General features: G+C 41.3%; 1 protein-coding gene across 2 annotated transcripts in view; it reads left to right on the forward strand.

The window, feature by feature from the left end:
* The window catches only part of dagla (diacylglycerol lipase, alpha), a 72,397-nt gene extending 63,244 nt beyond the window's left edge, over positions 1 to 9,153 (forward strand). For both annotated transcript variants that reach the window (XM_017718151.2, XM_017718152.2), the window contains 3 exons: positions 2,729 to 2,892; positions 5,240 to 5,853; positions 7,824 to 9,153. In XM_017718151.2, the coding sequence (XP_017573640.1) occupies positions 2,729 to 2,892; positions 5,240 to 5,853; positions 7,824 to 8,356 (1,311 nt within the window). In that variant the 3' untranslated portion in view covers positions 8,357 to 9,153. The remainder of the gene's footprint in view (positions 1 to 2,728; positions 2,893 to 5,239; positions 5,854 to 7,823) is intronic.
* The last annotated feature ends 5,813 nt before the right edge of the window (positions 9,154 to 14,966 follow it).

Consider the following 14,966-nt stretch of genomic DNA (forward strand, 5'->3'; position numbering starts at 1 on the left):
GATGCTTGTTATCGCTGCGTAATTTTACCATTTAATTGTTATAGTGATATCGACCTTTTGCTGTAGTGATCTATTGTCACTAACCAGGACAAAAAGTGTGTTTCTTGTGTTTTTGTTTGTTTTGTCTTGATTTTGTCTGCATCTTGCGGTTCTAATACATTCATACCACAGCTTTATCAGCTTATTGCATGGTCGGCTCATTAAGCAGCGATGCGAGCCAGTCTGAATGTGTATCTTGGTCTGTAATAGCTGTGGGCTCCACACATCTCCAGCATGGCCTGTAGGCTCTTAAGTGGTATTTGGTAATATTATATTAAAGCATCATATAGGCTCATGGCATGATCCTGACATTTAGACCACTGTTACATCTGTGTTACATTTGTTTTGTGTCTCTTTGACTTGCACAACATTTCCGTACTTTGGTTATGAACATGGACACTTTATTACGTTCATCATTTTCTGTTTGTGTTTTTTTTTTTTTTTTTTACCTGTTTTAATCTCATTAACATGTTGACATTAATAAACATACCATTGTTTCATCCTTGGGCGTGTATGACTGGAGTTTTGTGTTTGTGTGAATGTGTTTTAATCTGACCTGTAATTGACCTGTCTGTGTTAAGTTATATGGACCCTTACACAAAACAGAATGTCTATGACGAGCTGTAATATTACTGTAGTTGTATTAGAGCTTATATAGAGCAATATTGTAGTAACCGTATTTACTATAGGATATCAGTATTGCTAATAGCCTATAGTAATCATAGTACTATACTGCAGTAGGTGTCTTATTATAGTAATTGGATTTACCGATTTAAGATGCTGATAAGAATACTGGCGTGGAAAGTTCTGTAGTGTTACCATAGATTCAGAAGTCTTAAAGTTTCGGGTCCTGGAACTGGTGAGCATTATTAGTTCCAACATTTTGGAACATAATTCCAACATTTTTTTTCAGTTCTGTAAAATTCAGTGTTTGAGATGTAATCAGAGAGATTCAGAGAGGGTTTGGTGTGAAAGGGGTGATCTCTTTACAGTGGTGGTGATGGGAACCAGGCGTCGCCATGACGACAACACAGATATAGGCATTTCCAGAACCACCAGAGAACCCACACGAGTCTTCTGAGTTTTATATGGAATGTTGATGGGAAAATAGTTTAAATCAGAAATGAGTTTTCTTGGGGACTATTTCACCTCATGACTCCCTGCACGTATCCCTCCACCATGAACAGATGCACTGTAGGCTAGACAGTGTCTCTGACCTGGCATCATATGTAGTGACTTTATGCGAGGGAGATTTTAGAGGTGGACGTCTGGTTCCTATCACCACTGTGAGCTATTCTGATTATGTAAGTTTCTTAGAATGAAGCATCTTTTCATCTTAGAGTTGTGCATAAATACATAACATTAAGTCGCCAGTTTGAAAAGCTACCATGCTAACATTTGCTTGATTACACGGCAGCCAGAACAGTGCCTGGTCTGTACGGACAGTCTGACCTTTCACACACATAAAAAATACCATAAATACGTAATATATATATATATATATATATATATATAACATGAGTCTGTTCTGCAGTTTCTCATTAGGTTGAATTGATAAGGAACTCTAAATGTAGGTATTGTGTGTAGTGTACAATCTGTATGTGAAGCTGTACTAATTATGTCGGCATGTTCACAGTTTGAGTAGCTTTACAGTCAGAGACCAAACTCGAAACTGCACAGAAACCACGCCAACTAAATCTAATCTCAGCTGTCTGAGTGTTCAGTGAGTCACTCTTTCCCTTCATTCCAGCTTCCATTCTCTTCAGGAGACTCACTTTCAGCTCCTCCAAGAACCTGCAGAAACACCTCCAAAGTTCAGTCTGAGAAGCTGGTTGATGATTTTCTGAAGTAATCAAACCCATTCAGTGGTGTTGAGGTCTGGACTCTGGGGGTGGTCAGTCCATCGTTCAGCTTCTTTGTTTGTGTCCGTCTCCTTTTCTCAGCGAGGTTCTTCTTGATCAGCTACACGTCCTTTCAGACCCACAGCGCTGAGTGGTGTTCTCACAGTGGAAGGATGGACAGAAACCCCTGTGGATGTTTTCAGATCTGAAGCAGCTTGATCTTCTCCTCTCTCTTAGAGATCAAAGCTTTAAGTGCTGTTTATCTTATGGGGGCAGTTTTGGTGTCTACCGGGTCTCCCAGGTGGTTGTTAGGAGTCACGTTTTCTCTGTAGTGTTTTATACATTTTGGAAACTTCTCTTTTTTTGTCACGTAGTTTCCTTTGACGTTCTCCTTCTTCATGCTAGGGGTGTGTCTGATATCAGAAGTATCTCCATGAAAAATTAACAACTTCAACTTATTGGCCATTTTGAGTGGAAATTAAATAAATTACTGTGCTTGCAGAGAAAGTGTTTAATCCGCTCTGGCTGAATTCTGGAGCCCTGTGCTGCATTCACTGAGTGTTTTTGAGGGAGAGAAAACACACGAGACAGCGAGGATTAATTTTTAAACAAAGGAACAAAGCCTGTGTGAAGGGCTCAGTGACTTTGACTGTGAGTCCGTATGAAATTTCAATGTGACATTTCAGTAATGTTGCATCATTGCACTTTATATTCACCCTTATTAAAATTCACTCTTACATGAATTCCAAGTGATCTATGTGTTTTTAATTTAAAGCTTTCTTACTTAAGGTCCTGACCCCGGCCACCCCTCCCCCTCCACCCCATCTCTCTCTCTTTCTCTCTTTTAGGTTCTGGAGAACTACAATAAAGGGAAAACGGCTCTTCTGTCAGCCGCGAAGATCATGGTCAGTCCTACAGAAGTGGACCTGAACGCAGAGACCATTTTCCTCGGAGCCTCCAACTCCCAGCAGCCCTCGCCGCCCACACAGCACCGCAGAAACAGCAGCGTTCGGTCAGTCCTGCACACTAAATCAAACAGTTTTACACCTCACAGTGTCTGTTCCATCGCAGGACATCTGTCTAATGTATTTAACACTGTATTTCTTCTTATGAGCTGGTTGTGATATATATATATATATATATATATATATATATATATATATATATATATACACACACACACACACACAGGCCACTTTATTAGGTACTGTTCAGTTGCTTGTTAACACAAATAGCTAATCAGCCAATCACACGGCCACAACTCACTGCATTTAGGCATGTAGAGGTACCTTGCTAGTAAAAGGTTGGACCCCCTTTTGCCTTCAGAACTGCTTTAATTCTTCGTGCCACACTTTCAACAAGGTGTTGGAAACGTTCCTCAGAGATTCTGGTTGGTTATTTGAGTTCCTGTTGCCTTTCTATCATCTGGAACCAGTCTGCCCATTCTCCTCTGTCCTCTCACATCAACAAGGCATTTTCATCCACACAACTGACCGCTCACTGGATATTTCCGTTCTCTGTAAACCCCAGAGATGGTTGTGCGTGGAAATCAGTAGATCAGCAGTTTCTGAAATACTCAGACCAGCCCGTCTGGCACCAACAACCACGCCACGTTCAAAGCCCCTTAAATCCCCTTTCTTCCCCGTTCTGATGCTCGGTCTGCACTTCAGCAAGTCGTCTTGACCACCTCTACAGGCCTAAATGCAGTGAGTTGTGGCCGTGTGATTGGCTGATTAGCTATTTGTGTTAACAAGCAACTGTACCTAATAAAGTGGCCGGTGTGTGTAAGTTATAAATTATAAACTCTCTGTATGAAATGTTTTTATTAACATTGGCATTGTGTCATATATTTAATTTACTTGACTCATGAACTTGTGGAAACGGTGGACAGATTTAGTCATAAGCAGAGAAAAACCAACATATTATTTTCTTAGCAGTGGTTTAAACGGTCTAAACAGTTGATAGCAGTAGCTGACCGGTTAACACGGCTGTTGACAGAAACGATAAATTCACATTTGTTGTCGTGGCTCAGGAAACTGACAAAAAGAGAAACTAACTAGCTTCAGTCAGTCAGGTGGGGTCTGCTTTTGTGTTCTCTTGTCCACTTATCCAGTGAAATCAATCTTTTGAAGGTATGACGTTCGCCATGATCACGCAGTTCTTACTGCTGTTTCTTGAAACTTGTGCTATAAACTTGAGATGGTGCATCTGTTGTGGCCGAGTTTAAAACGAGTTGCATGATGCTTTACGTCCCTTGGGTCAATCACAGGCCCTAATTTTCTATTATTATTAATTTTTTGCTATTATTATTATAGTTTCACAACATGCTTCACTACAGTCCCCAGTATCCACTGCGATGTAATGTGCCCCGACTCTAGTACCCCAAAAACAAACTAAGGGACAGCGGTTAAATCTCAATTCAGTTCCTATCACCAAAATGCATTTTAGCTGCAGTTCAACTGGTATAAACACTTAACATCTCAGCTCAGCTGCTGAGAAACTGAGCCCAAGTCTTAATGAACGTGCAGCAAAGGCAGGATGTCAGGTGGTAGGTTTTAAAGACCGAGCACCTGGGGATATTTAAATTTGGAGTAAAATAAAGTGCCCGTGTTATATTTCTGGTCTGTGTCTGTGTTTTTCTGTTTTGAACAAGCAGTGGCCAGTTTGGGTTTTAGCACAACATTAATTAAAAATGGAATAAGTATTTTTTCTTTGATTTAATGAGATTTTTAATGTGGCCTTTTTACTGGTGAAGTTTGACTGCTTTACATTATGCAACTCAAGTGCAATTCTGTTTCATGTAAGTTTCAAGCAACGAAAGTTGCATCAGAGTTAAAGCCAGCCTAACATCAATACTGCTCTCTCTCAGCTTCTGTCGGTCTTTAACACAGAGCCCTGTCCTCTCTCACTCGCCCACTGCAGAACCACTTACGGTAGCATCCAGTTCCCCCCCCGCCCGCTCTGGTTTAGCAGGCAAGCACAGCGCAGATAGACCCCTGTCCAGATGACTCAGTCTTACCCACCTTTCCTCTGCTTCCTTCCTTCTCCACACCCCCCTCTTTATTCCCGACATACTTTATTTCCTCCCTTTCTTTTCATTTGGCTTATTTGTCCTTGTTTGTGCTCCTCTCACTTATTTGCTTTTACCTGCCTCCTTCTCCTGTATGTTTCTCCTCTGTATTTCCTCCCTCCTCTCTTATTTCATCCATTTGCTTTTACCCATTTTCCTGTTTTGTTTTTTTTTGTCCAACAATTTCCATGCGCTTCTTTCTCCTTCCTCTCCACCTTTGCTTTGTTTTTTTGCGTTGTTCTCTCCTCTCCTCTCCTCTCCTCTCCTCTCCTCTCCTCTGTCCCTGCAGCTCCTGTGCCCGCTCAGAGATTTCCCTGGACGGTTTTTCCGAGTGTCCTCCTCCACCCATTCCCGTGGTGCTGACAGGGGCTCGAGAGCGGCTGGCTGTGGAGCTGCGGGAGCGTAAGGCCCCCCTCGCAGTCATGGAGAGCCTTTCGGATGTCGAGTCGGTCTACAGCCTGGACTCCCGCCGTTCCTCGGCTGCTCTGAGGGGGTCGCCGTGCCTGGGGTCACTGCCCTTCCCCCTGGACGCCCCGATCCCAGAGGAGAACCCTTCTGTGAGCTCGCGCACTGAGCTGCTGGCCGCAGATGGGCTGCTCCACGCCTCTCCGGAGCACGAGCTCGGAGAATCCGGACCCTACTGCCCGACGCCGCCAGAACTGGCTGTTCCTTCACAACACCTCCTGCCAAAAAGCCCGCAACAGAGTGGCCAAGGTCCTCCGCTTCTGCTTGGACAGACTGCCATAGGTCGGCCTGGCCAGCAGAGGGCGGTCTCGCGTCCCTCTTCACAGACACTTGAGGTAAATCAGCGGTTAACCGTCCCTAACATCCAGGAAACGAACCCCGGCACGCCCTGGACGGGACCTGTGGCAAAGGGGTGTGGAGAGAAAGCGAAGGATGGAGGTAGGGCTGCACCGTTAGTGGTTTGTTTGTTATTAGTGCAATGTTGGGCCTGAACAGTACTGCCGTCGGTGATGTGCAGTTTGTCTGAACAACAGGAAAAATATCTAATTGCGTTTTTTTTGACCGGTTTTGCAATTTAAATGCATAGAGAATAGTTTTCTGTGAGTTATTTGCAGGCCTGAAGAGCAGAACATGCGCCTTTTCTGACATGAAGCTTGAACGTTGAATGCATCAAACTACCTGTTAGTTGTGATGGTTCTGATGTGTTTTTGCTCATTTTGATTGGTCAGCTCATCTACAGGCAGTTCACAAGCTCTCTGTCATTGGGGGAAATTTTCTCCATTTAAAACACATTAAAACAACAAAAATTGTTGATAATGTGTACTAGGGGGCAGTCGTGGGCTGGAGGTTAGGGAACTGGCCCTGTGACCGGAAGGTTGCCGGTTCGATCCCCAGCGCCGTCCATGACTGAGGTGTCCTTGAGCAAGACACCTAACCCCCAACTGCTCCCCGGGTGCCGTGGACAGCGCTGCCCACCGCTCCGGGCAAGTGTGCTCACTGCCCCCTAGTGTGTGTGTGTGTATGTGGTGTTTCACTTCACGGATGGGTTAAATGCGGAGGTGGAATTTCCCCGTTTGTGGGATTAAATGGCATTCTTTCATATTGGATGATCAAATCGAGTCTCACGTTAAAAATGTAGCTGGACAAGATTAAAACATGACTGACCATATACACCACTTAGCTGTGTTGGCTAGTAAGGCTGAACAATTTAGGGAAAACATGTAATTGTGTTTTTCTGACCAATATTACACTTCTAATAATAATAATTGGATGAATTAAAGATGCATCCAGAGATGAAATTGCTCTAGAACTAGAACCTACGGTGGCCGTCAGGTTTCGTTTTGCTTCTTCATGTTTTCCCTTCTTTGATGGCGAGGATTCACCCTCCTACAGAGCCCCGCTGGTGATATCCTGTATAAATAAAAATAATGCATGGCCACAAGTTAGTAAGGCGTGGAAATGAGATGGTTAAATAGTGGCCATGAGTTAATAAAGCGTGCGAATTACATCTTAAGGGTGAAAAGGCGCCTCTAGTGCCGGTGTTTGGTTTGTCTGTTCTGGGCTACTGTAGAAGCTTGCTGATGCAATGTGGTGGCCTCTGTTGGAAGAGGAGCCGCTCACTATGAAGGGCTCCTTCTACGCTAACAAGAACGCGCGGATTCGTAGGTACAGGTGATTCTAAACTAATGAAAACGTGGTTTTGTAAATTCTATTCTATTTCTGCTATTAGATCCCATAAATCTTACCCACTGCACCTTTAAGCTCCGGTGGATCCGGTTTTTCAAACTTGAGCGCTGAATGTGGTGCGGCAGGCCACCAGTTCACACGCTCCAAGTTATGAGGTTAAATTTCCCCTCTTAAAGGTTAATTAAATAATTAAAACGGCAGCTCTTGCGATTTGAATATCACACTCTTTCAAATTGCAATTTAAATAAAAAAAAAAAGAATGAATTGTTTAGCCCTATTTACTAACTAGGTTTCCTTGCACTTCACTCAGCTGTCCTATCACGGACACATGGAGCTTAAGTCCTTTCACAGTCAAGAAATGTGAGCGGACCACAATAATCACAACATTGCTACAAAACAATTTGTCTTTATTAGTTTATTAAAGGCAACTGTGCAGTGGCCAAACAGATTAGCCATAAATATATATTAAGGAATTAAATATATATTGCTGAGATAGACTCAGAAGGATAAGCGGTTTAGGAAGTGTGTGTGTGTGTGTGTGTGTGTGTGTGTGTGTGTGTGTGTGTGTGTGTGTGTGTGTGAGAAATATATATTTGCTGATTTTGGTAGGAAAAATATATATCGACCAACTTTGCACATTGTCCAGTAGGTCCAGTTGGAAATCTTATTAAGTTCTATATAGCAATATCATTGCAACTTGATATTTTGTCCATGTTGTGCAGATCTGAGGTCGCCCCCTGCTGTCCTGGAGGAGAAAAAACAAGAGGAGAATCGAGCAGAGGTGAAAGTGGACATAGAGAGTGGACTGTCCCTCACCACCCCACTGTCCAACGGTAACCCCAGCCAAGCTGTGCTGGAATTCGCCCAGTACCTGGACTCTCTCTTCAGGCTGGACGGCAGTGGTTCTCCGCCTCTGGAGCTCTCTGATGGAGAATCGGAGTCTGGACGAGGCTCCTGCAGCCAGGCGGAGGGTCAGTGCGATGACCAGCACTCGAAAGACGCGGACAGGGACAGGCAGCTACTGGTCAGGGCCACTCTGGAGCCCAATCTCGTCCCCAAGCCCCCTCGCACCTTCGCTGGCTCCGCGGACCCTTCGTCTGGCATTTCTCTTTCTCCGTCCTTTCCTCTGTCCTCGTCCGGAGAGTTAAATGACCTTTCACCCCCCGACGGGTCACTACCGGTCAATCACTCCACTCTACGAACTTCCACTGCCTGTCCTTACACTGAAGACAACACGTTGTCGTCCATGGTGTAAGTGACCCACGAACTGACTCACAAGCTTCTCTTGGCCCCGCCCCCTTCTACTATTTATCCCTGTTAGTTTTGCTACTGTTCAAAAGTTTGGAATCACTGTTTTCAGTATCATAAGACCAGAAGGACTGCAGTCTGTCTAACTGTCTAAATCTTTTGATCATGATTCTTTAGGAAACGTCATTAAGTCTCAAATTTCAGTGTGATTCGATTCTTTAGGAATGATTCAGTGTGTCATTAAACCTCAAATTTCAGTGTGATTCGATTCTTTAGGAAATGATTCAGTGTGTCATTAAACCTCAAATTTCAATGTGATTCGATTCTTTAGGAAATGATTCAGTGTGTCATTAAACCTCAAATTTCAGTGTGATTCGATTCTTTAGGAAATGATTCAGTGTGTCATTAAACCTCAAATTTCAGTGTGATTCGATTCTTTAGGAAATGATTCAGTGTGTCATTAAACCTCAAATTTCAGTGTGATTCGATTCTTTAGGAAATGATTCAGTGTGTCATTAAACCTCAAATTTCAGTGTGATTCGATTCTTTAGGAAATGATTCGGTGTGTCATTAAACCTCAAATTTCAGTGTGATTCGATTCTTTAGGAAATGACTCGGTGCATCATTAAATCTCAAATATCAGCATGATTTGATTCTTTAGGAAACAATTCAGTGCACAATGGCTCATCACAATTGCATCTTTTGGTATGATTCAAAATGATATTAAAAAAAAAAAAAAAATGCCCATATTGACTATTTACACTGTAGTCGAATACATACATTAAAAACAAGGCACCAAGCATTTATGGATATTGATTAACAGCATACATTATAATCTTGAAGTGACAAGTAACATTTCTGATCAATAGAGTTGAATCAACGCCTTCAGGTTGATGCATCGTGATGCACTGATACGTGTTTATTAAGAAACCTTTGATGCGTCCAGCATTATGAGTGGAGCTGTAAATATTTACATAATAATAGAGAAAACAGTATTGAATCAAATATATAGTTACAAGAGAAGCTGTCATAAAATTAACATCCAGATTGAAGTTCTACAAAAATGAATATCCAGAATTGCTGGCATTTGTAAAAGTAGTGATGAAATGATAGTAATTTAGTAATTAGCTATCTACAGTGTATTCTCATTTAGGAGAAAAAAAGCTTTGAATAAGCCACCTAAATGCCACTCAGTCTATACGCTGTTATCAAACAAAATATGAGTGATATTTATAGCGATTCTACATTTTTGAACAGTAGTGAATGCCACTTTTTATTGCTTTCTTGGACGAGTGCGTAGAAACCTGCATGCGTAGCAATGCGACCTGTCCAAGAAGTCCAGGCCCGGTGGAGGCCTGAGGAACCACAGAGAGCAGAAAAAACCTCATTTTGTTACCGTCGAGACATTTTCCACACTGAATGCAGTCTGCCTCATGCGTCACTGTTACAGACGTGGCCACCTGCAACCACAAGGGCGCCGGGCTGCTCCTATAAAGACGTTAATGAACACTATCGCTGCCGTACGGATGAAGCTTTGCACAAAAACGACCAGAAATACACATCGAGTCTAATCTTATCTTATGTTTACATTCATAACGCCACTGAACAATAAAATGTGTAAAGTTGCCGGATTTGCAGGGAATTCCTCTCGGAAGGGACATGACAGGATGGCAAAAAGGGACCGCTTAAAGGGGAATTCCACCCATTTTTCAAAATTTCAAAAGGATGTTAAGGTCATTCATAGTGGTTTGGTGTGAAATTTGGTGTCTTCACAGAGGTACTGATAGGAATCAGGGGTCACCATGACTACAACCCAAATATAGATATTTTATTTACCATCCAGAACCACCAGTGAACCTACACAAGTCTTCTGAGTGTTATATGGAACGTTGATGATGGTCGTAAAATAGTGGAAAATCTGAATCGGGAATACATTTTGGGCCAAACCTTTAAAAACCGATGGACCTTCCAGAGCTCCTGTGTCAGGCTCCACTACTTGTGGGCAAAACCACTGCAGACTTCGGCACACTGCCCCATTAAACACACCTGATTCAGCTCATCAGATAATTAGCAAGGTCTTCACGAACTGAATTCCAAGCATTAGATGAGGGTAAACACTTTGGCCCAGAAGGTTCACAGTTGGACACACCTGTTTTAGAGGCATTAACCTCTTCAGAGGTCTGGTTCCTATCACCACCATTGTAAACAGCTGACTTGGTAAGTTTCTCTAGAACAGAGCGTTTCCCACCAAACCGCTCTGAATGACTTTGCTTACATCGTAACGATTTAATCGTGGAAAAATTAGGAAAAATCAGTGGCATTCCCCCTTAAAGCAGAGAGGCTAATGTGTGAAGAGTTGGAGTTACAGATAAGGTGACACTTCCTCAGGTTTTTAAAGAACAGAGATGAAGACGTGGGTCTAAACTGAAAGCTAATATCAAAGGCCAGACTTTTCCAGATTTGGAGTGAAGGAGATTTTGTGTGCAATGTTCTGCTGAGTATGCGTAACAGGCAGCGCTCAAGATTGTGTCCTTTTGAAGTGCAGGGGCCATTTACGATTTATGATTTATGATTGTGTTTATGGTGTGCATGAGAAAAATAATGAATGCTTAATTTTTTGACATTTATTTACCATCATTGATCCTTTTTCACACACAAATACACTTTTAAGCATTTTCAAGCTTTTTTTTTTTTTTGCCAAAACTAAAACCCTGCCAAATATATGTAGGAATATCTTTTTTGATTTTTAAATGAAATTTATGTAATAAATTGATATTGAAATTTTTCCTCTTTATTTGCATCCTGACGTATGTTTGGCCTGTTATCACTCCTGAATGCACCGTGTAACAGTGAAATGAACTGGACAGCATCAGGCATGCACCAAACGCAAAACAACACTGTTTTTGAATGCCCTCCTCCTTTCAGCGTTAGGCGAGACTGTCTTTATTAAAAGGCTCAGTTCATTACATGTGAGCATGGACTGGAGAATTCATATCACACTGAACCAGATCCAGTAGCAAACAGATTTTTTTAGGGAGTCTCATCTGCATTTTTATCATTTCTACTGTTGTTGTTATGACTATATTACAATAATAATCGGTGGTTTATCATTATGATGAATATTTTAGTAACTGTTACAGTTTGACTTGCCTTTTTCTATTATTTCTGAATGAAGTGTTTTTTTTTTTGTTCTGATTTGAGGCATTTTAGCCTTTTTTTAATAGAAGGAGTACATCTTGTGTCTGTGTGAGGAAAAGTACAGCAGTGAATAATAATAATAATAATAATAAAAGGGTATTTATCATGTCCGTTCCACACGTTTTAATGCAGTTTCGACAGCTTTATTAAGACTTTTAGATAAAAGTCGTGAGAACAACAAAAAATAAGTCAATAAAAACAGAGAAAAGAAGTGAATGCCACTGTCACTGTCCTGTGGAGTGACACACATAGCCCCCCCAAACGATACAAATCGGACCCCAACAGCTTGTCATTCTTATACAGCTACAGAAGGTTTATTGATTATAAAGAGTTGGATTGGTTTGCAGCCGTATGCAAAAGTTTGCGCATCAGATTTCATGTGTTTTGAACATAAGCACAATTTCTGTGCCGACAGCATGCTGGAAAAAATGTCTCGCCACTTTTGCACAAGCCACGTTTGTTTTCCCAGTGTGTTAAATTCAGTAAATAAAGAGTAGTTGTGTATTAAAATGCGCAGGTGTGTGTCTCTGTAGCTGATGTGTTCACTTATTTACACTCAGAAAATCAGTGTCATGGAATTTGACCAAAACTTTTGCATACGACTGTTTAATTACGTGTATGACGTCGGCGTCGCTTCTGTCAGACGTACGTGAGACAAAGACGAAACTGTGTTGATGAATTTTATTCATGTAGAAATGCTGTTCGCTTTCGAGTCAAGTCAGTTCATCACTTTAATTAGTCTTAATTAGCCGGTTTGTGCTCTATTGGACAGAACACAGGTTATATTATACACTATTATATTATTCACTAATACATTACACACTAATACAGAATGATAGACATGAAATGAAAAAAAAAATACTATTATTATTATTATTATTATTATTATTACCACCAAGACAGTGAAACATATTGTGATATATACCCCTAATTTTGCACAGCCCTTACTTTATAAAGCCCTGCTCCTGTATGTATAATTACAAATAGTGATGGACTGATTCCACTTTTTCCTCTTCTGATATCAATACCGACGTCTGAATTTGAGATATGGGCTGATACTAAGTACATATTCGCTAGCAGATCTCTTTTAAATCAGCGCATAACATGAAAACCGAATTTACTTTCTTTATTTTTATTTCATATTTAAAGACTTTCCATTAAACATTAATTATATTAAGCTGCAAAAAGCCAGTTGTGATGTCACAACAACCAACTCGTTTTCATTTATTCAGACTATTGCAGTTTAGCCTGACCTGTTCACACTGAAGGTATCAGGAGGGTTTTAAAATAAGGCACAGTAAACGGTAGCCAATCAGGACAGACCTCATTTATACACGTAGGCGCAGTAACAGAGTTTGTTTTGGTCTGAAACGGTTCATTTTAAAATGAATTATGACTGTTTTGGTGTAAAAAAAACACAAAAGTCTCATAAATAAAAATGTAGGATATGAGCCCTTTAAGGCATTTATAGTTTTTAGTCATATATAGACATAAATATGCAATAGAGTCTAATGGGCAGTGATTACAGCTAAACTAATGTGTTGAATGTGGGACGTTCACATCTGATTGATGGTCACTATCATTTAACAAGGTCAGTATGTGGGATCAGCGCATCACTATATACAACCTGGCGAATCGCACACTCACTCAGTGATATGAATTTTATAGCGGCATGCTATTTCAGACCATTTATTCTGCAGATTGGGGTCAAAAGTCATCCTTGTGCATACAGTACACTCACTGGCCACTTTATTAGGTACACCTGTTCGGTTGCTTGTTAACACAAACAGCTAATCAGCCAATCACACGGCAGCAACTCACTGCATTTAGGCCTGTAGAGGTGGTCAAGACGACTTGCTGAAGTGCAGACCGAGCATCAGAACGGGGAAGAAAGGGGATTTAAGGGACTTTGAACGTGGCGTGGTTGTTGGTGCCAGACGGGCTGGTCTGAGTATTTCAGAAACTGCTGATCTACTGGGATTTTCACGCTCAGCCATCTCTAGGGTTCACAGAGAACGGTCCGAAAAAGAGGAAATATCCAGTGAGCGGTCAGTTGTGTGGATGAAAATGCCTTGTTGATGTGAGAGGTCAGAGGAGAATGGGCAGACTGGTTCCAGATGATAGAAAGGCAGCAGGAACTCAAATAACCAACCAGAATCTCTGCGGAACGTTTCCAACACCTTGTTGAAAGTCTGCCATGAAGAATTAAAGCAGTTCTGAAGGTGAAAGGGGGTCCAACCTTTTACTAGCAAGGTGTACCTAATAAAGTGGCCAGTGAGTGTATGTCGTATACAAAGGCAAATAAAAGCCCTCTTTTTGGATCATGTTACATCGGAGTCACTTCTGGATTCCCTGCTGTACTTCTTCTCAGTGGTTGTGTATAGCACTGTCTTCTTCATGTGATTATTTTATGCAAGTATAAACCCATCTTACTTTCAGTCATTTTTTAATTAAAAAAAAAAAAAGAAAAGAATCCAGTGGGACATTATCAAGAAAAATGGCTGTATCATGTATCATAGTGATGACTTTATCTGAGGTTCTATAGCTATATTGATATATATTATAAATGGGAAAAAAAGTATTTATCTGTGGATATATGCTGATTTAAGAAAATCAATGATGTAGCCATTGGTCTTCAACAGAAACATATTTCTTTCTATTGTTGCCAGCTACCTTATCAGTTCTTACTTTTCATGAATGAGAATGTATTTAAGACCTGCCTGCACACACACACACACACACATACACACAAACACATACACACACACACACAGACACCTACACACAAACACACTACCCTGCCTGTAAAAGAATAAAACAGTACATATTTCAGACAAACACTGTCCTCCTCTTTATTTACTGTTTTTGGGGTTTTTTGCATTTGATTGACTCATGCTGAAGAGAGTTTTAGTAAGGACTGCTTTCTAAATGAGACGCAGTATAGGGCAGCCAATCAGAGCAGGGCTCGTTTGCATATATCAGTCTTAAAGTGACAGTAACATAAACAGCATTGTATTTCTAAAGGGAAAAGAGAGGCTGGAAAATTGTGTAAAAATGAAGTGTGACTACGAGACACGCCTGGTTCAGCGTGTGCAGGGTGAAACTCACTTCAGCTCCATGTAACTGCTGCAGAAGCAATATCAGAATGTTACCGTAGGGTGCCTTAGCACTCAAACACAGAGCTGCAACAGCCACATTTTAGGTTTTGTGCAAAAAGAAGAGGATTTAATTGTCAAAGCACTATTTAAAGGTGCAGTGTGTAAGATTTAGGGGGCTCTGTTAGCAGAAATGGAATATTATAAGCATTATTGTGTTTTCGTTAGCTTAGAATGAGCCCTTCTGAGCCATATCATACGTACGAAGCGGCTCCTCTTTCGACAGAGAGCAACTTTCGACAGTAACTCAGAACAGACAAACCA

The sequence above is a fragment of the Pygocentrus nattereri genome, chromosome 15, assembly GCF_015220715.1.
Source record: "Pygocentrus nattereri isolate fPygNat1 chromosome 15, fPygNat1.pri, whole genome shotgun sequence".
Taxonomy (NCBI): Eukaryota; Metazoa; Chordata; class Actinopteri; order Characiformes; family Serrasalmidae; genus Pygocentrus; species Pygocentrus nattereri.